Genomic DNA, 20932 nt, shown 5'->3' with positions numbered 1-20932 from the left:
TTGTCGGTCCTGGTGATGTCGGTTCTGGTGATGTCGGTCCTGGTGATGATGTCGGTCCTGGGGTTGTCGGTCGTGGTGTTGTCGGTCCTGGTGTTGTCGGTCCTGGTGATGTCGGTCCTGGTGATAATGTCGGTCCTGGTGTTGTCGGTCCTGGTGATGTCGGTCCTGGTGATGATGTCGGTCCTGGGGTTGTTGGTCCTGGTGTTGTCGGTCCTGGTGATGTCGGTCCTGGTGATGATGTCGGTCCTGGTGATGTCGGTCCTGGTGATGATGTCGGTCCTGGTGTTGTCGGTCCTGGTGATGATGTCGGTCCTGGTGATGATGTCGGTCCTGGTGATGATGTCGGTCCTGGTGATGATGTCGGTCCTGGTGTTGTCGGTCCTGGTGTTGTCGGCCCTGGTGATGATGTCGGTCCTGGTGATGTCGGTCCTGGTGATGATGTCGGTCCTGGTGATGATGTCGGTCCTGGTGTTGTCGGTCCTGGTGATGATGTTGGTCCTGGTGTTGTCGGTCCTGGTGATGATGTCGGTCCTGGTGATGATGTCGGTTCTGGTGTTGTCGGTCCTGGTGTTGTCGGTCCTGGTGATGATGTCGGTCCTGGTGTTGTCGGTCCTGGTGTTGTCGGTCCTGGTGATGATGTCGGTCCTGGTGTTGTCGGTCCTGGTGATGTTGGTCCTGGTGATAATGTCGGTCCTGGTGATAATGTCGGTCCTGGTGATAATGTCGGTCCTGGTGTTGTCGGTCCTGGTGATAATGTCGGTCCTGGTGATGATGTCGGTCCTGGTGATGATGTCGGTCCTGGTGATGATGTCGGTCCTGGTGATAATGTCGGTCCTGGTGATGTCGGTCCTGGTGTTGTCGGTCCTGGTGTTGTCGGTCCTGATGATGTCGGTCCTGGTGATGATGTCGGTCCTCGTGATGATGTCGGTCCTGGTGATGTCGGTCCTGGTGATGATGTCGGTCCTGGTGTTGTCAGTCCTGGTGATGATGTCGGTCCTGGTGTTGTCGGTCCTGGTGATGATGTCGGTCCTGGTGATGATGTCGGTCCTGGTGATGATGTCGGTCCTGGTGATGTCGGTCCTGGTGATGATGTCGGTCCTGGTGTTGTCAGTCCTGGTGATTATGTCGGACCTGGTGTTGTCGGTCCTGGTGATGATGTCGGTCCTGGTGATGTCGGTTCTGGTGATAATGTCCGTCCTGGTGTTGTCGGTCCTGGTGATGATGTCGGTCCTGGTGATGATGTCGGTTCTGGTGATGTCGGTCCTGGTGTTGTCGGTCCTGGTGATGTCGGTTCTGGTGATGTCGGTCCTGGTGATGATGTCGGTCCTGGGGTTGTCGGTCGTGGTGTTGTCGGTCCTGGTGTTGTCGGTCCTGGTGATGTCGGTCCTGGTGATAATGTCGGTCCTGGTGTTGTCGGTCCTGGTGATGTCGGTCCTGGTGATGATGTCGGTCCTGGGGTTGTTGGTCCTGGTGTTGTCGGTCCTGGTGATGTCGGTCCTGGTGATGATGTCGGTCCTGGTGATGTCGGTCCTGGTGATGATGTCGGTCCTGGTGTTGTCGGTCCTGGTGATGATGTCGGTCCTGGTGATGATGTCGGTCCTGGTGATGATGTCGGTCCTGGTGATGATGTCGGTCCTGGTGTTGTCGGTCCTGGTGTTGTCGGCCCTGGTGATGATGTCGGTCCTGGTGATGTCGGTCCTGGTGATGATGTCGGTCCTGGTGATGATGTCGGTCCTGGTGTTGTCGGTCCTGGTGATGATGTTGGTCCTGGTGTTGTCGGTCCTGGTGATGATGTCGGTCCTGGTGATGATGTCGGTTCTGGTGTTGTCGGTCCTGGTGTTGTCGGTCCTGGTGATGATGTCGGTCCTGGTGTTGTCGGTCCTGGTGTTGTCGGTCCTGGTGATGATGTCGGTCCTGGTGTTGTCGGTCCTGGTGATGTTGGTCCTGGTGATAATGTCGGTCCTGGTGATAATGTCGGTCCTGGTGATAATGTCGGTCCTGGTGTTGTCGGTCCTGGTGATAATGTCGGTCCTGGTGATGATGTCGGTCCTGGTGATGATGTCGGTCCTGGTGATGATGTCGGTCCTGGTGTTGTCGGTCCTGGTGATGATGTCGGTCCTGGTTTTGTCGGTCCTGGTGTTGTCGGTCCTGGTGATAATGTCGATGCTGGTGTTGTTGGTCCTGGTGTTGTCAGTCCTGGTGATAATGTCGGTCCTGGTGTTGTTGGTTCTGGTGTTGTTGGTCCTGGTGTTGTTGGTCCTGGTGATAATGTCGGTGCTGGTGTTGTTGGACCTGGTGTTGTCAGTCCTGGTGATAATGTCGGTCCTGGTGTTGTTGGTCCTGGTGTTGTTGGTCCTGGTGATGTCGGTCCTGGTGATAATGTTGGTCCTGGTGTTGTCGGTCCTGATGATGATGTCGGTCCTGGTGATGTTGGTCCTGGTGATAATGTTGGTGCTGGTGATGATGTCGGTCCTGGTGATGATGTCGGTCCTGGTGATAATGTCGGTCCTGGTGATGATGTCGGTCCTGGTGTTGTCGTCGGTCCTGGTGTTGTCGGTCCTGGTGATGTTGGTCCTGGTGTTGTCCGTCCTGGTGATGATGTCGGTCCTGGTGATGTCGGTTGTGGTGTTGTCGGTCCTGGTGATGTCGGTCCTGGTGATAATGTCGGTCCTGGTGATGATGTCGGTTCTGGTGATGTCGGTCCTGGTGATGATGTCGGTCCTGGTGATGTCGGTCCTGGTGATGTCGGTCCTGGTGATGTCGGTTCTGGTGATGTCGGTCCTGGTGATGTCGGTTCTGGTCATGTCGGTCCTGGTGTTGTCGGTCCTGGTGATGTCGGTCATGGTGATGTCGGTCCTGGTGATAATGTCGGTCCTGGTGATGATGTCGGTCCTGGTGATGATGTCGGTCCTGGTAATGATGTCGGTCCTGGTGATGATGTCGGTCCTGGTGTTGTCGTCGGTCCTGGTGTTGTCGGTCCTGGTGATGTTGGTCCTGGTGTTGTCGGTCCTGGTGATGATTTCGGTCCTGGTGATGATGTCGGTTGTGGTGTTGTCGGTCCTGGTGATGATGTCGGTCCTGGTGTTGTCGGTTCTGGTGATGTCGGTCCTGGTGATGATGTCGGTCCTGGTGATAATGTCGGTCCTGGTGATAATGTCGGTCCTGGTGATGTCGGTCCTGGTGATGTCGGTCCTGGTGTTGTCGGTCCTGGTGTTGTCGGTCCTGGTGTTGTCGGTCCTGGTGATAATGTCGGTCCTGATGTTGTCGGTCCTGGTGTTGTCGGTCCTGGTGATGATGTCGGTCCTGGTGTTGTCGGTCCTGGTGATAATGTCGGTCCTGGTGATGATGTCGGTCCTGGTGTTGTCGGTCCTGGTGATGATGTCGGTCCTGGTGATGTCGGTTCTGGTGATGATGTCGGTTCTGGTGATGTCGGTCCTGGTGATGTCGGTCCTGGTGATGATGTTGGTCCTGGTGATGTCGGTTCTGGTGATGTCGGTCGTGGTGATGATGTCGGTCCTGGTGATGTCGGTCCTGGTGATGTCGGTCCTGGTGATGTCGGTCCTGGTGATAATGTCGGTCCTGGTGTTGTCGGTCCTGGTGTTGTCGGTCCTGGTGATAATGTCGGTCCTGGTGTTGTCGGTTCTGGTGATGTCGGTCCTGTTGATGATGTCGGTCCTGGTGTTGTCGGTTCTGGTGATAATGTCGGTCCTGGTGATGATGTCGGTCCTGGTGATGATGTCAGTTCTGGTGATGTCGGTCCTGGTGATGATGTCGGTCCTGGTGTTGTCGGTCCTGGTGATGATGTCGGTCCTGGTGATGTCGGTCCTGGTGTTGTCGGTCCTGATGATGTCGGTCCTGGTGATAATGTCGGTCCTGGTGTTGTCGGTCCTGGTGTTGTCGGTCCTGATGATGTCGGTCCTGGTGATGATGTCGGTCCTCGTGATGATGTCGGTCCTGGTGATGTCGGTCCTGGTGATGATGTCGGTCCTGGTGTTGTCAGTCCTGGTGATGATGTCGGTCCTGGTGTTGTCGGTCCTGGTGATGATGTCGGTCCTGGTGATAATGTTGGTCCTGGTGATGTCGGTCCTGGTGTTGTCGGTCCTGTTGTTGTCGGTCCTGATGATGTCGGTCCTGGTGATGATGTCGGTCCTCGTGATGATGTCGGTCCTGGTGATGTCGGTCCTGGTGATGATGTCGGTCCTGGTGTTGTCAGTCCTGGTGATGATGTCGGTCCTGGTGTTGTCGGTCCTGGTGATGATGTCGGTCCTGGTGATGATGTCGGTCCTGGTGATGTCGGTTCTGGTGATGTCGGTCCTGGTGATGATGTCGGTCCTGGGGTTGTCGGTCCTGGTTTTGTCGGTCCTGGTGTTGTCGGTCCTGGTGATGTCGGTCCTGGTGATAATGTCGGTCCTGGTGTTGTCGTCGGTCCTGGTGATGTCGGTCCTGGTGATGATGTCGGTCCTGGGGTTATTGGTCCTGGTGTTGTCGGTCCTGGTGGTGATGTCGGTCCTGGTGATGATGTCGGTCCTGGTGATGTCGGTCCTGGTGATGATGTCGGTCCTGGTGTTGTCGGTCCTGGTGATGATGTCGGTCCTGGTGATGATGTCGGTCGTGGTGTTGTCGGCCCTGGTGTTGTCGGTACTGGTGATGATGTTGGTCCTGGTGATGATGTCGGTCCTGGTGATGTTGTCGGTCCTGGTGTTGTCGGTCCTGGTGTTGTCGGTCCTGGTGATGATGTCGGTCCTGGTGATGATGTCAGTCCTGGTGTTGTCGGTCCTGGTGTTGTCGGCCCTGGTGATGATGTCGGTCCTGGTGTTGTCGGTCCTGGTGATGATGTCGGTCCTGGTGTTGTCGGTCCTGGTGTTGTCGGTCCTGGTGATGATGTCGGTCCTGGTGTTGTCGGTCCTGGTGATGTCGGTCCTGGTGATGATGTCGGTCCTGGTGTTGTCGGTCCTGGTGATGATGTCGGTCCTGGTGTTGTCGGTCCTGGTGATGATGTCGGTCCTGGTGATGATGTCGGTTCTGGTGTTGTCGGTCCTGGTGTTGTCAGTCCTGGTGATGATGTCGGTCCTGGTGTTGTCGGTCCTGGTGTTGTCGGTCCTAGTGATGTTGGTCCTGGTGTTGTCGGTCCTGGTGTTGTCGGTCCAGGTGATGATGTCGGTCCTGGTGTTGTCGGTCCTGGTGATGTTGGTCCTGGTGTTGTCGGTCCTGTTGATGTCGGTCCTGGTGATGATGTCGGTCCTGGTGTTGTCGGCCCTGGTGTTGTCGGTCCTGGTGATAATGTCGGTCCTGGTGTTGTCGGTCCTGGTGTTGTCGGTCCTGGTGATGATGTCGGTCCTGGTGATGATGTCGGTCCTGGTGTTGTCGGTCCTGGTGTTGTCGGTCCTGGTGATGATGTCGGTCCTGGTGTTGTCGGTCCTGGTGATGTTGGTCCTGGTGTTGTCGGTCCTGTTGATGTCGGTCCTGGTGATGATGTCGGTCCTGGTGTTGTCGGCCCTGGTGTTGTCGGTCCTAGTGATGTTGGTCCTGGTGTTGTCGGTCCTGGTGTTGTCGGTCCTGGTGTTGTCGGTCCTGGTGATGATGTCGGTCCTGGTGTTGTCGGTCCTGGTGTTGTCGGTCCTAGTGATGTTGGTCCTGGTGTTGTCGGTCCTGGTGTTGTCGGTCCTGGTGATGATGTCGGTCCTGGTGTTGTCGGTCCTGGTGATGTTGGTCCTGGTGTTGTCGGTCCTGTTGATGTCGGTCCTGGTAATGATGTCGGTCCTGGTGTTCTCGGCCCTGGTGTTGTCGGTCCTGGTGATAATGTCGGTCCTGTTGTTGTCGGTCCTGGTGTTGTCGGTCCTGGTGATGATGTCGGTCCTGGTGATGATGTCGGTCCTGGTGTTGTCGGTCCTGGTGATGATGTCGGTCCTGGTGATGATGTCGGTTCTGGTGTTGTTGGTCCTGGTGATGATGTCGGTCCTGGTGTTGTCGGTCCTGGTGTTGTCGGTCCTAGTGATGTTGGTCCTGGTGTTGTCGGTCCTGGTGATGTCGGTCCTGGTGTTGTCGGTCCTGGTGATGTTGGTCCTGGTGTTGTCGGTCCTGTTGATGTCGGTCCTGGTGATGATGTCGGTCCTGGTGTTGTCGGCCCTGGTGTTGTCGGTTCTGGTGATGTCGGTCCTGGTGATGATGTCGGTCCTGGTGTTGTCGGTCCTGGTGTTGTCGGTCCTGGTGATAATGTCGGTCCTGGTGTTGTCGGTCCTGGTGATGTCGGTCCTGGTGATGATGTCGGTCCTGGTGTTGTCGGTCCTGGTGTTGTCGGTCCTGGTGATGATGTCGGTCCTGGTGATGATGTCGGTCCTGGTGTTGTCGGTCCTGGTGTTGTCGGTCCTGGTGATGATGTCGGTCCTGGTGATGATGTCGGTCCTGGTGTTGTCGGTCCTGGTGTTGTCGGCCCTGGTGATGATGTCGGTCCTGGTGATGATGTCGGTCCTGGTGTTGTCGGCCCTGGTGATGATGTCGGTCCTGGTGATGTCGGTCCTGGTGATGATGTCGGTCCTGGTGTTGTCGGTCCTGGTGATAATGTCGGTCCTGGTGTTGTCGGTCCTGGTGATGATGTCGGTCCTGGTGTTGTCGGTCCTGGTGATGATGTCGGTCCTGGTGATAATGTCGGTCCTGGTGATGTCGGTCCTGGTGATGATGTCGGTCCTGGTGATGATGTCGGTCCTGGTGTTGTCGGTCCTGGTGATGTCGGTCTTGGTGATGATGTCGGTCCTGGTGATGTCGGTCCTGGTGATGATGTCGGTCCTGGTGTTGTCGGTCCTGGTGATGATGTCGGTCCTGGTGATGATGTCGGTCCTGGTGATGATGTCGGTCCTGGTGATGATGTCGGTCCTGGTGATGTCGGTCCTGGTGATGATGTCGGTCCTGGTGATGATGTCGGTCCTGGTGTTGTCGGTCCTGGTGATGTCGGTCCTGGTGATGATGTCGGTCCTGGTGATGATGTCGGTCCTGGTGTTGTCGGCCCTGGTGATGTCGGTCCTGGTGATGATATCGGTCCTGGTGATGATGTCGGTCCTGGTGATGATGTCGGTCCTGGTGATGATGTCGGTCCTGGTGATGATGTCGGTCCTGGTGATGATGTCGGTCCTGGTGATGATGTCGGTCCTGGTGTTGTCGGTCCTGGTGATGATGTCGGTCCTGGTGTTGTCGGTCCTGGTGATGATGTCGGTCCTGGTGATGTCGGTCCTGGTGATGATGTCGGTCCTGGTGTTGTCGGTCCTGGTGTTGTCGGTCCTGGTGATGATGTCGGTCCTGGTGATGATGTCGGTCCTGGTGATGATGTCGGTCCTGGTGTTGTCGGTCCTGGTGTTGTCGGTCCTGGTGTTGTCGGTCCTGGTGATGATGTCGGTCCTGGTGATGATGTCGGTCCTGGTGATGTCGGTCCTGGTGATGATGTCGGTCCTGGTGATGATGTCGGTCCTGGTGTTGTCGGCCCTGGTGATGTCGGTCCTGGTGATGATGTCGGTCCTGGTGATGATGTCGGTCCTGGTGTTGTCCGTCCTGGTGATGATGTCGGTCCTGGTGATGATGTCGGTCCTGGTGTCGTCGGCCCTGGTGATGTCGGTCCTGGTGATGATGTCGGTCCTGGTGTTGTCGGTCCTGGTGATGATGTCGGTCCTGGTGATGTCGGTCCTGGTGATGATGTCGGTCCTGGTGATGATGTCGGTCCTGGTGTTGTCGGTCCTGGTGATGATGTCGGTCCTGGTGATGTCGGTCCTGGTGATGATGTCGGTCCTGGTGATGATGTCGGTCCTGGTGTCGTCGGCCCTGGTGATGTCGGTCCTGGTGATGATGTCGGTCCTGGTGATGATGTCGGTCCTGGTGTTGTCGGTCCTGGTGATGTCGGTCCTGGTGATGATGTCGGTCCTGGTGATGATGTCGGTCCTGGTGTTGTCGGTCCTGGTGATGTTGGTCCTGGTGATGATGTCGGTCCTGGTGATGATGTCGGTCCTGGTGTTGTCGGTACTGGTGATGTCGGTCCTGGTGATGATGTCGGTCCTGGTGATGTCGGTCCTGGTGATGATGTCGGTCCTGGTGATGATGTCGGTCCTGGTGTTGTCGGTCCTGGTGATGTCGGTCCTGGTGATGATGTCGGTCCTGGTGATGTCGGTCCTGGTGATGATGTCGGTCCTGGTGATGATGTCGGTCCTGGTGTCGTCGGCCCTGGTGATGTCGGTCCTGGTGATGATGTCGGTCCTGGTGATGATGTCGGTCCTGGTGTTGTCGGTCCTGGTGATGATGTCGGTCCTGGTGATGATGTCGGTCCTGGTGATGATGTCGGTCCTGGTGTTGTCGGTCCTGGTGATGATGTCGGTCCTGGTGTTGTCGGTCCTGGTGATGATGTCGGTCCTGGTGATGTCGGTCCTGGTGATGATGTCGGTCCTGGTGTTGTCGGTCCTGGTGTTGTCGGTCCTGGTGATGATGTCGGTCCTGGTGATGATGTCGGTCCTGGTGATGATGTCGGTCCTGGTGTTGTCGGTCCTGGTGTTGTCGGTCCTGGTGTTGTCGGTCCTGGTGATGATGTCGGTCCTGGTGATGATGTCGGTCCTGGTGATGTCGGTCCTGGTGATGATGTCGGTCCTGGTGATGATGTCGGTCCTGGTGTTGTCGGCCCTGGTGATGTCGGTCCTGGTGATGATGTCGGTCCTGGTGATGATGTCGGTCCTGGTGTTGTCGGTCCTGGTGATGATGTCGGTCCTGGTGATGATGTCGGTCCTGGTGTCGTCGGCCCTGGTGATGTCGGTCCTGGTGATGATGTCGGTCCTGGTGATGATGTCGGTCCTGGTGTTGTCGGTCCTGGTGATGATGTCGGTCCTGGTGATGTCGGTCCTGGTGATGATGTCGGTCCTGGTGATGATGTCGGTCCTGGTGTTGTCGGTCCTGGTGATGATGTCGGTCCTGGTGATGTCGGTCCTGGTGATGATGTCGGTCCTGGTGATGATGTCGGTCCTGGTGTCGTCGGCCCTGGTGATGTCGGTCCTGGTGATGATGTCGGTCCTGGTGATGATGTCGGTCCTGGTGTTGTCGGTCCTGGTGATGTCGGTCCTGGTGATGATGTCGGTCCTGGTGATGATGTCGGTCCTGGTGTTGTCGGTCCTGGTGATGTTGGTCCTGGTGATGATGTCGGTCCTGGTGATGATGTCGGTCCTGGTGTTGTCGGTCCTGGTGATGTCGGTCCTGGTGATGATGTCGGTCCTGGTGATGTCGGTCCTGGTGATGATGTCGGTCCTGGTGATGATGTCGGTCCTGGTGTTGTCGGTCCTGGTGATGTCGGTCCTGGTGATGATGTCGGTCCTGGTGATGTCGGTCCTGGTGATGATGTCGGTCCTGGTGATGATGTCGGTCCTGGTGTCGTCGGCCCTGGTGATGTCGGTCCTGGTGATGATGTCGGTCCTGGTGATGATGTCGGTCCTGGTGTTGTCGGTCCTGGTGATGATGTCGGTCCTGGTGATGATGTCGGTCCTGGTGATGATGTCGGTCCTGGTGATGATGTCGGTCCTGGTGATGATGTCGGTCCTGGTGTTGTCGGTCCTGGTGATGATGTCGGTCCTGGTGATGATGTCGGTCCTGGTGATGATGTCGGTCCTGGTGATGATGTCGGTCCTGGTGTTGTCGGTCCTGGTGATGATGTCGGTCCTGGTGATGATGTCGGTCCTGGTGATGATGTCGGTCCTGGTGATGATGTCGGTCCTGGTGATGTCGGTCCTGGTGATGATGTTGGTCCTGGTGATGATGTCGGTCCTGGTGATGATGTCGGTCCTGGTGATGATGTCGGTCCTGGTGATGATGTCGGTCCTGGTGATGATGTCGGTCCTGGTGATGATGTCGGTCCTGGTGATGATGTCGGTCCTGGTGTTGTCGGTCCTGGTGATGATGTCGGTCCTGGTGTTGTCGGTCCTGGTGATGATGTCGGTCCTGGTGATGTCGGTCCTGGTGATGATGTCGGTCCTGGTGTTGTCGGTCCTGGTGTTGTCGGTCCTGGTGATGATGTCGGTCCTGGTGATGATGTCGGTCCTGGTGATGATGTCGGTCCTGGTGATGATGTCGGTCCTGGTGATGTCGGTCCTGGTGATGATGTCGGTCCTGGTGATGATGTCGGTCCTGGTGTTGTCGGCCCTGGTGATGTCGGTCCTGGTGATGATGTCGGTCCTGGTGATGATGTCGGTCCTGGTGTTGTCCGTCCTGGTGATGATGTCGGTCCTGGTGATGATGTCGGTCCTGGTGTCGTCGGCCCTGGTGATGTCGGTCCTGGTGATGATGTCGGTCCTGGTGATGATGTCGGTCCTGGTGTTGTCGGTCCTGGTGATGATGTCGGTCCTGGTGATGTCGGTCCTGGTGATGATGTCGGTCCTGGTGATGATGTCGGTCCTGGTGTTGTCGGTCCTGGTGATGATGTCGGTCCTGGTGATGTCGGTCCTGGTGATGATGTCGGTCCTGGTGATGATGTCGGTCCTGGTGTCGTCGGCCCTGGTGATGTCGGTCCTGGTGATGATGTCGGTCCTGGTGATGATGTCGGTCCTGGTGTTGTCGGTCCTGGTGATGTCGGTCCTGGTGATGATGTCGGTCCTGGTGATGATGTCGGTCCTGGTGTTGTCGGTCCTGGTGATGTTGGTCCTGGTGATGATGTCGGTCCTGGTGATGATGTCGGTCCTGGTGTTGTCGGTCCTGGTGATGTCGGTCCTGGTGATGATGTCGGTCCTGGTGATGTCGGTCCTGGTGATGATGTCGGTCCTGGTGATGATGTCGGTCCTGGTGTTGTCGGTCCTGGTGATGTCGGTCCTGGTGATGATGTCGGTCCTGGTGATGTCGGTCCTGGTGATGATGTCGGTCCTGGTGATGATGTCGGTCCTGGTGTCGTCGGCCCTGGTGATGTCGGTCCTGGTGATGATGTCGGTCCTGGTGATGATGTCGGTCCTGGTGTTGTCGGTCCTGGTGATGATGTCGGTCCTGGTGATGATGTCGGTCCTGGTGATGATGTCGGTCCTGGTGATGATGTCGGTCCTGGTGATGATGTCGGTCCTGGTGATGATGTCGGTCCTGGTGTTGTCGGTCCTGGTGATGATGTCGGTCCTGGTGATGATGTCGGTCCTGGTGATGATGTCGGTCCTGGTGATGATGTCGGTCCTGGTGTTGTCGGTCCTGGTGATGATGTCGGTCCTGGTGATGATGTCGGTCCTGGTGATGATGTCGGTCCTGGTGATGATGTCGGTCCTGGTGATGTCGGTCCTGGTGATGATGTCGGTCCTGGTGATGATGTCGGTCCTGGTGATGATGTCGGTCCTGGTGATGATGTCGGTCCTGGTGATGATGTCGGTCCTGGTGATGATGTCGGTCCTGGTGATGATGTCGGTCCTGGTGATGATGTCGGTCCTGGTGTTGTCGGTCCTGGTGATGATGTCGGTCCTGGTGTTGTCGGTCCTGGTGATGATGTCGGTCCTGGTGATGTCGGTCCTGGTGATGATGTCGGTCCTGGTGTTGTCGGTCCTGGTGTTGTCGGTCCTGGTGATGATGTCGGTCCTGGTGATGATGTCGGTCCTGGTGATGATGTCGGTCCTGGTGTTGTCGGTCCTGGTGTTGTCGGTCCTGGTGTTGTCGGTCCTGGTGATGATGTCGGTCCTGGTGATGATGTCGGTCCTGGTGATGTCGGTCCTGGTGATGATGTCGGTCCTGGTGATGATGTCGGTCCTGGTGTTGTCGGCCCTGGTGATGTCGGTCCTGGTGATGATGTCGGTCCTGGTGATGATGTCGGTCCTGGTGTTGTCCGTCCTGGTGATGATGTCGGTCCTGGTGATGATGTCGGTCCTGGTGTCGTCGGCCCTGGTGATGTCGGTCCTGGTGATGATGTCGGTCCTGGTGATGATGTCGGTCCTGGTGTTGTCGGTCCTGGTGATGATGTCGGTCCTGGTGATGTCGGTCCTGGTGATGATGTCGGTCCTGGTGATGATGTCGGTCCTGGTGTTGTCGGTCCTGGTGATGATGTCGGTCCTGGTGATGTCGGTCCTGGTGATGATGTCGGTCCTGGTGATGATGTCGGTCCTGGTGTCGTCGGCCCTGGTGATGTCGGTCCTGGTGATGATGTCGGTCCTGGTGATGATGTCGGTCCTGGTGTTGTCGGTCCTGGTGATGTCGGTCCTGGTGATGATGTCGGTCCTGGTGATGATGTCGGTCCTGGTGTTGTCGGTCCTGGTGATGTTGGTCCTGGTGATGATGTCGGTCCTGGTGATGATGTCGGTCCTGGTGTTGTCGGTCCTGGTGATGTCGGTCCTGGTGATGATGTCGGTCCTGGTGATGTCGGTCCTGGTGATGATGTCGGTCCTGGTGATGATGTCGGTCCTGGTGTTGTCGGTCCTGGTGATGTCGGTCCTGGTGATGATGTCGGTCCTGGTGATGTCGGTCCTGGTGATGATGTCGGTCCTGGTGATGATGTCGGTCCTGGTGTCGTCGGCCCTGGTGATGTCGGTCCTGGTGATGATGTCGGTCCTGGTGATGATGTCGGTCCTGGTGTTGTCGGTCCTGGTGATGATGTCGGTCCTGGTGATGATGTCGGTCCTGGTGATGATGTCGGTCCTGGTGTTGTCGGTCCTGGTGATGATGTCAGTCCTGGTGTTGTCGGTCCTGGTGATGATGTCGGTCCTGGTGATGTCGGTCCTGGTGATGATGTCGGTCCTGGTGTTGTCGGTCCTGGTGTTGTCGGTCCTGGTGATGATGTCGGTCCTGGTGATGATGTCGGTCCTGGTGATGATGTCGGTCCTGGTGTTGTCGGTCCTGGTGTTGTCGGTCCTGGTGTTGTCGGTCCTGGTGATGATGTCGGTCCTGGTGATGATGTCGGTCCTGGTGATGTCGGTCCTGGTGATGATGTCGGTCCTGGTGATGATGTCGGTCCTGGTGTTGTCGGCCCTGGTGATGTCGGTCCTGGTGATGATGTCGGTCCTGGTGATGATGTCGGTCCTGGTGTTGTCGGTCCTGGTGATGATGTCGGTCCTGGTGATGATGTCGGTCCTGGTGTCGTCGGCCCTGGTGATGTCGGTCCTGGTGATGATGTCGGTCCTGGTGATGATGTCGGTCCTGGTGTTGTCGGTCCTGGTGATGATGTCGGTCCTGGTGATGTCGGTCCTGGTGATGATGTCGGTCCTGGTGATGATGTCGGTCCTGGTGTTGTCGGTCCTGGTGATGATGTCGGTCCTGGTGATGTCGGTCCTGGTGATGATGTCGGTCCTGGTGATGATGTCGGTCCTGGTGTCGTCGGCCCTGGTGATGTCGGTCCTGGTGATGATGTCGGTCCTGGTGATGATGTCGGTCCTGGTGTTGTCGGTCCTGGTGATGTCGGTCCTGGTGATGATGTCGGTCCTGGTGATGATGTCGGTCCTGGTGTTGTCGGTCCTGGTGATGTTGGTCCTGGTGATGATGTCGGTCCTGGTGATGATGTCGGTCCTGGTGTTGTCGGTCCTGGTGATGTCGGTCCTGGTGATGATGTCGGTCCTGGTGATGTCGGTCCTGGTGATGATGTCGGTCCTGGTGATGATGTCGGTCCTGGTGTTGTCGGTCCTGGTGATGTCGGTCCTGGTGATGATGTCGGTCCTGGTGATGTCGGTCCTGGTGATGATGTCGGTCCTGGTGATGATGTCGGTCCTGGTGTCGTCGGCCCTGGTGATGTCGGTCCTGGTGATGATGTCGGTCCTGGTGATGATGTCGGTCCTGGTGTTGTTGGTCCTGGTGATGATGTCGGTCCTGGTGATGATGTCGGTCCTGGTGATGATGTCGGTCCTGGTGATGATGTCGGTCCTGGTGATGATGTCGGTCCTGGTGATGATGTCGGTCCTGGTGATGATGTCGGTCCTGGTGTTGTCGGTCCTGGTGATGATGTCGGTCCTGGTGATGATGTCGGTCCTGGTGATGATGTTGGTCCTGGTGATGATGTCGGTCCTGGTGTTGTCGGTCCTGGTGATGATGTCGGTCCTGGTGATGATGTCGGTCCTGGTGATGATGTCGGTCCTGGTGATGATGTCGGTCCTGGTGATGTCGGTCCTGGTGATGATGTCGGTCCTGGTGATGATGTCGGTCCTGGTGATGATGTCGGTCCTGGTGATGATGTCGGTCCTGGTGATGATGTCGGTCCTGGTGATGATGTCGGTCCTGGTGATGATGTCGGTCCTGGTGATGATGTCGGTCCTGGTGTTGTCGGTCCTGGTGATGTCGGTCCTGGTGATGATGTCGGTCCTGGTGATGATGTCGGTCCTGGTGTTGTCGGTCCTGGTGATGTCGGTCCTGGTGATGATGTCGGTCCTGGTGATGATGTCGGTCCTGGTGTTGTCGGTCCTGGTGATGATGTCGGTCCTGGTGGTGATGTCGGTCCTGGTGATGATGTCGGTCCTGGTGATGATGTCGGTCCTGGTGATGATGTCGGTCCTGGTGATAATGTCGGTCCTGGTGTTGTCGGTCCTGGTGATGATGTCGGTCCTGGTGTTGTCGGTCCTGGAGATGATGTCGGTCCTGGTGATGATGTCGGTCCTGGTGATGATGTCGGTCCTGGTGGTGATGTCGGTCCTGGTGTTGTCGGTCCTGGTGATGATGTCGGTCCTGGTGATGATGTCGGTCCTGGTGATGATGTCGGTCCTGGTGATGATGTCGGTCCTGGTGATGTCGGTCCTGGTGATGATGTCGGTCCTGGTGATGATGTCGGTCCTGGTGATGATGTCGGTCCTGGTGATGATGTCGGTCCTGGTGATGTCGGTCCTGGTGATGATGTCGGTCCTGGTGATGATGTCGGTCCTGGTGATGATGTCGGTCCTGGTGATGATGTCGGTCCTGGTGATGATGTCGGTCCTGGTGTTGTCGGTCCTGGTGATGATGTCGGTCCTGGTGATGATGTCGGTCCTGGTGATGATGTCGGTCCTGGTGGTGATGTCGGTCCTGGTGATGATGTCGGTCCTGGTGATGATGTCGGTCCTGGTGATGATGTCGGTCCTGGTGATGATGTCGGTCCTGGTGATGATGTCGGTCCTGGTGGTGATGTCGGTCCTGGTGATGATGTCGGTCCTGGTGATGATGTCGGTCCTGGTGATGATGTTGGTCCTGGTGATGATGTCGGTCCTGGTGATGATGTCGGTCCTGGTGGTGATGTCGGTCCTGGTGATGATGTCGGTCCTGGTGATGATGTCGGTCCTGGTGATGATGTTGGTCCTGGTGATAATGTCGGTCCTGGTGTTGTCGGTCCTGGTGATGATGTCGGACCTGGTGTTGTCGGTCCTGGAGATGATGTCGGTCCTGGAGATGATGTCGGTCCTGGTGATGATGTCGGTCCTGGTGATGATGTCGGTCCTGGTGTTGTCGGTCTTGGTGATGATGTCGGTCCTGGTGATGTCGGTCCTGGTGATGATGTCGGTCCTGGTGTTGTCGGTCCTGGTGATGATGTCGGTCCTGGTGATGTTGTCGGTCCTGGTGATGATGTCGGTCCTGGTGATGATGTCGGTCCTGGTGATGATGTCGGTCCTGGTGATGATGTCGGTCCTGGTGTTGTCGGTCCTGGTGATGATGTCGGTCCTGGAGATGATGTCGGTCCTGGTGATGATGTCGGTCCTGGTGTTGTCGGTCCTGGTGATGATGTCGGTCCTGGTGTTGTCGGTCCTGGTGATGATGTCGGTCCTGGTGATGATGTCGGTCCTGGTGATGATGTCGGTCCTGGTGATGATGTCGGTCCTGGTGATGTCGGTCCTGGTGATGTTGTCGGTCCTGGTGTTGTCGGTCCTGGTGATGATGTCGGTCCTGGTGATGATGTCGGTCCTGGTGATGATGTCGGTCCTGGTGATGATGTCGGTCCTGGTGATGTCGGTCCTGGTGATGTTGTCGGTCCTGGTGATGATGTCGGTCCTGGTGATGATGTCGGTCCTGGTGATAATGTCGGTCCTGGTGTTGTCGGTCCTGGTGATGATGTCGGTCCTGGTGTTGTCGGTCCTGGAGATGATGTCGGTCCTGGTGATGATGTCGGTCCTGGTGTTGTCGGTCCTGGTGATGATGTCGGTCCTGGTGTTGTCGGTCCTGGTGATGATGTCGGTCCTGGTGATGATGTCGGTCCTGGTGATGATGTCGGTCCTGGTGATGATGTCGGTCCTGGTGATGATGTCGGTCCTGGTGTTGTCGGTCCTGGTGATGATGTCGGTCCTGGTGATGATGTCGGTCCTGGTGATGATGTCGGTCCTGGTGATGATGTCGGTCCTGGTGATGATGTCGGTCCTGGTGATGATGTCGGTCCTGGTGATGATGTCGGTCCTGGTGATGATGTCGGTCCTGGTGATGATGTCGGTCCTGGTGATGTCGGTCCTGGTGATGTTGTCGGTCCTGGTGATGATGTCGGTCCTGGTGATGATGTCGGTCCTGGTGATGATGTCGGTCCTGGTGTTGTCGGTCCTGGTGATGATGTCGGTCCTGGTGATGATGTCGGTCCTGGTGATGATGTCGGTCCTGGTGATGATGTCGGTCCTGGTGATGATGTCGGTCCTGGTGATGTTGTCGGTCCTGGTGATGATGTCGGTCCTGGTGATGATGGAGGTGCCTTTTGGCAGCGCTGACACAATCCTACATCTGTTTCAGGTAAACAACTTATCACCATGACGACGAGACCGTAATGACGTCACGCACCGCACGTCTAACCCCGCCCCATCTCTCCTCCTCCAGTAAACAGCACGAGAATGATCTGACTGAGGGACGCAGCGTACAAGTCTCCGCCTTCTTTTAGATGCTAGCCAATTGGTGTGACTATTCGGTGACAGCTGACGCTCAGCTCCTCCCTCCGCAGGTGGCAGCCAATCATCTGGCGTGTGGCGCGCCTGGCTCCACCCCGTCCCGGAGAGGGCGCTGAGGCCGCGGCTGTGAGGCGCTGGTCATGGTGTCCGTGCTGCTGCTGCTGGCCGCGCTGGCCGGCTGTGTCCTCACCCTGCTGCTCCTCCTCCTCGTGTACCGCCGGCCGCCGCCGCCTCCCCCCGCTCCGCCGCTGTCCCCGGGGGGCCGCTCCGTGCAGCCGGACGCCTCGCTGCGGGACTACCTGGAGGGCTCGGCGGGCCCGGAGAGCTGCCACTTCCTGAACGCCATCTTCCTGTTCCTGTTCCGGGAGCTGCGGGACACGGCCGTGCTGCGGCGCTGGCTGCTGCGGAAGGTGCGGGTGGAGCTGGAGGAGCTGCTGCTGTCGCGCACGGCCGGCCGCCTGCTGGAGGGGCTGAGCCTGCGGGAGCTGAGCCTGGGCGACGCCGTGCCGGTGCTGCGCGGGGTCCGCCTGCTGCCGCCCGAGGCCCGGGACGACGAGCCGCTGCCCCCGGAGCTCAGCTTCGAGCTGGAGGCGGAGTACGGCGGCGGCCTGCGGATGGCCGTGGACGTGGAGCTGCTGTTCGGGAAGACGGCGTCGCTGTCGGTGCGGCTGGGCCGGGTGCAGGGCCGCGTCCGCCTGCTGTTCCGCCGCCTGCCCTTCACCCACTGGGCCTTCTGCTTCACGGACGAGCCGGCCATCGACTTCCAGGTGCACAGCGAGTTCGAGGGCCGCCCGCTGCCGCAGCTCACGTCCATCATCGTCACCCAGCTGAAGAGGGTGATCCGGAGGAAGCACACGCTGCCGCACTACAAGCTCAGGTACTACAGCGCCCAGCGAGCCGGGTACTACAGCGCCCAGCGAGCCGGGTACTACAGCGCCCAGCGAGCGAGCCGGGTATTACAGCGCCCAGCTCACCTCCATCATCGTCACCCAGCTGAAGAGGGTGATCCGGAGGAAGCACACGCTGCCGCACTACAAGCTCAGGTACTACAGCGCCCAGCGAGCCAGGTATTACAGCGCCCAGCGAGCGAGCCAGGTATTACAGCACCCAGCGAGCGAGCCGGGTACTACAGCGCCCAGCGAGCGAGCCGGGTACTACAGCGCCCAGCGAGCCGGGTACTACAGCGCCCAGCGAGCCGGGTACTACAGCGCCCAGCGAGCGAGCCGGGTACTACAGCGCCCAGCGAGCCGGGTATTACAGCGCCCAGCGAGCCGGGTACTACAGCGCCCAGCGAGCGAGCCGGGTACTACAGCGCCCAGCGAGCGAGCCGGGTACTACAGCGCCCAGCGAGCGAGCCGGGTACTACAGCGCCCAGCGAGCGAGCCGGGTACTACAGCGCCCAGCGAGCGAGCCGGGTACTACAGCGCCCAGCGAGCGAGCCGGGTACTACAGCGCCCAGCGAGCGAGCCGGGTACTACAGCGCCCAGCGAGCGAGCCGGGTACTACAGCGCCCAGCGAGCGAGCCGGGTACTACAGCGCCCAGCGAGCGAGCCGGGTACTACAGCGCCCAGCGAGCCGGGTATTACAGCGCCCAGCGAGCCAGGTACTACAGCGCCCAGCTCACGTCCATCATCGTCACCCAGCTGAAGAGGGTGATCCGGAGGAAGCACACGCTGCCGCACTACAAGCTCAGGTACTACAAAGCCCAGCAAGCGAGCCGGGTACTACAGCGCCCAGCGAGCGAGCCGGGTACTACAGCGCCCAGCGAGCGAGCCGGGTACTACAGCAGCGAGCGAGCCGGGTACTACAGCAGCGAGCGAGCCAGGTACTACAGCGCCCAGCGAGCCGGGTACTACAGCGCCCAGCGAGCCAGGTATTACAGCGCCCAGCTCACCTCCATCATCGTCACACAGCTGAAGAGGGTGATCCGGAGGAAGCACACGCTGCCGCACTACAAGCTCAGGTACTACAAAGCCCAGCGAGCGAGCCAGGTATTACAGCGCCCGGCGAGCCGGGTACTACAGCGCCCAGCGAGCGAGCCAGGTATTACAGCGCCGAGCGAGCCAGGTACTACAGCGCCCAGCGAGCGAGCCGGGTACTACAGCGCCCAGCGAGCGAGCCGGGTACTACAGCGCCCAGCGAGCGAGCCGGGTACTACAGCGCCCAGCGAGCGAGCCGGGTACTACAGCGCCCAGCGAGCGAGCCGGGTACTACAGCGCCCAGCGAGCGAGCCGGGTACTACAGCGCCCAGCGAGCGAGCCGGGTACTACAGCGCCCAGCGAGCGAGCCGGGTACTACAGCGCCCAGCGAGCCGGGTACTACAGCGCCCAGCGAGCCGGGTACTACAGCGCCCAGCGAGCCGGGTACTACAGCGCCCAGCTCACGTCCATCATCGTCACCCAGCTGAAGAAGGTGATCCGGAGGAAGCACACGCTGCCTCACTACAAGCTCAGGTACTACAAAGCCCAGCGAGCCGGGTACTACAGCACCCAGCGAGCGAGCCGGTTACTACAGCACCCAGCGAGCCGGGTACTACAGCGCCCAGCGAGCCAGGTATTACAGCGCCCAGCGAACCAGGTACTACAGCGCCCAGCGAGCGAGCCGGGTATTACAGCGCCCAGCGATCCGGGTACTACAGCGCCCAGCGAGCGAGCCGGGTACTACAGCGCCCAGCGAGCCAGGTATTACAGCGCCCAGCGAGCCGGGTACTACAGCGCCCAGCGAGCCAGGTACTACAGCGCGCAGCTCACCTCCATCATCGTCACCCAGCTGAACAGGGTGATCCGGAGGAAGCACACGCTGCCTCACTACAAGCTCAGGTACTACAAAGCCCAGCGAGCGAGCCAGGTATTACAGCGCCCGGCGAGCCAGGTACTACAGCGCCCAGCTCACGTCCATCATCGTCACCCAGCTGAAGAGGGTGATCCGGCGGAAGCACACGCTGCCTCACTACAAGCTCAGGTATTACAGCGCCCAGCCAGCGAGCCGGGTACTACAGCGCCCAGCGAGCCGGGTCCTACAGCGCCCAGCGAACGTCCATCATCGTCACCCAGCTGAAGAGGGTGATCCGGCGGAAGCACACGCTGCCGCACTACAAGCTCAGGTATTACAGCGCCCGGCGAGCCGGGTACTACAGCACCCAGCGAGCCGGGTATTACAGCGCCCAGCGAGCCAGGTACTACAGCGCCCAGCTCACGTCCATCATCGTCACCCAGCTGAAGAGGGTGATTCGGCGGAAGCACACGCTGCCGCACTACAAGCTCAGGTATTACAGCGCCCAGCGAGCGAGCTGGGTACTACAGCGCCCAGCGAGCGAGCCGGGTATTACAGCGCCCAGCGAGCCGGGTACTACAGCGCCCAGCGAACGTCCATCATCGTCACCCAGCTGAAGAGGGTGATCCGGCGGAAGCACACGCTGCCGCACTACAAGCTCGGGTACTACAGCGCCCAGCGAGCCGGGTCCTACAGCGCCCAGCGAACGTCCATCATCGTCACCCAGCTGAAGAGGGTGATCCGGCGGAAGCACACGCTGCCGCACTACAAGCTCAGGTATTACAGCGCCCAGCGAGCCGGGTATTACAGCGCCCAGCGAGCCGGGTATTACAGCGCCCAGCGAGCCGGGTACTACAGCGCCCAGCGAGCCGGGTACTACAGCGCCCAGCGAGCCGGGTACTACAGCGCCCAGCGAGCCGGTTACTACAGCGCCCAGCGAGCCGGGTACTACAGCGCCCAGCGAGCCGGGTACTACAGCGCCCAGCGAGCCGGGTACTACAGCGCCCAGCGAGCCTGCCAGATACTACTGCGCCCAGCATGCCGCACTGCGAGATCAGGTACTACTGCGCCCAGCATGCCGCATTGCGAGATCAGGTACTACTGCGCTCTCCGCTCTGGCGTGCGCTCTCCGCTCTGACGTGCGCTCTTCGCTCCCACAGGTACAAGCCATTCTTCCCGATGCAGGTGGTGCCAGCTGAGGACGGGGAGGATCGGACACTGACACTGCAGGACCTGGGACTGACCGAAGGGCGGCTGAAGGTGTCTGTGATTGACTGCAGCAGGTGAGTGCGGCTCCTGGTGCGGGTGATCGGTGTGGTCTGATGTTGCTGCTCCAGCCCTGAGGACTGAGGCCTCCCCCATCCCGACTCTCGACCGCGTCT

At 58.8% G+C, this 20932-nt stretch overlaps 1 protein-coding gene across 1 annotated transcript in view; it reads left to right on the top strand.

Annotated features, from left to right (window-relative positions):
- The first annotated feature begins 16880 nt into the window (after positions 1 to 16880).
- The window catches only part of PDZD8 (PDZ domain containing 8), a 43191-nt gene continuing 39139 nt past the window's right edge, over positions 16881 to 20932 (top strand). The window contains exons 1-2 of the mRNA XM_069754398.1: positions 16881 to 17655; positions 20711 to 20833. Coding sequence (XP_069610499.1) covers positions 16919 to 17655; positions 20711 to 20833 — 860 coding nt within the window. The 5' untranslated portion in view covers positions 16881 to 16918. The remainder of the gene's footprint in view (positions 17656 to 20710; positions 20834 to 20932) is intronic.

The sequence above is a fragment of the Ranitomeya imitator genome, chromosome 2, assembly GCF_032444005.1.
Source record: "Ranitomeya imitator isolate aRanImi1 chromosome 2, aRanImi1.pri, whole genome shotgun sequence".
Classification (NCBI taxonomy): Eukaryota; Metazoa; Chordata; class Amphibia; order Anura; family Dendrobatidae; genus Ranitomeya; species Ranitomeya imitator.
The sequence above is the reverse complement of the archived record's forward strand: the minus strand, read 5'-3'. Positions and strand labels throughout refer to the sequence as shown.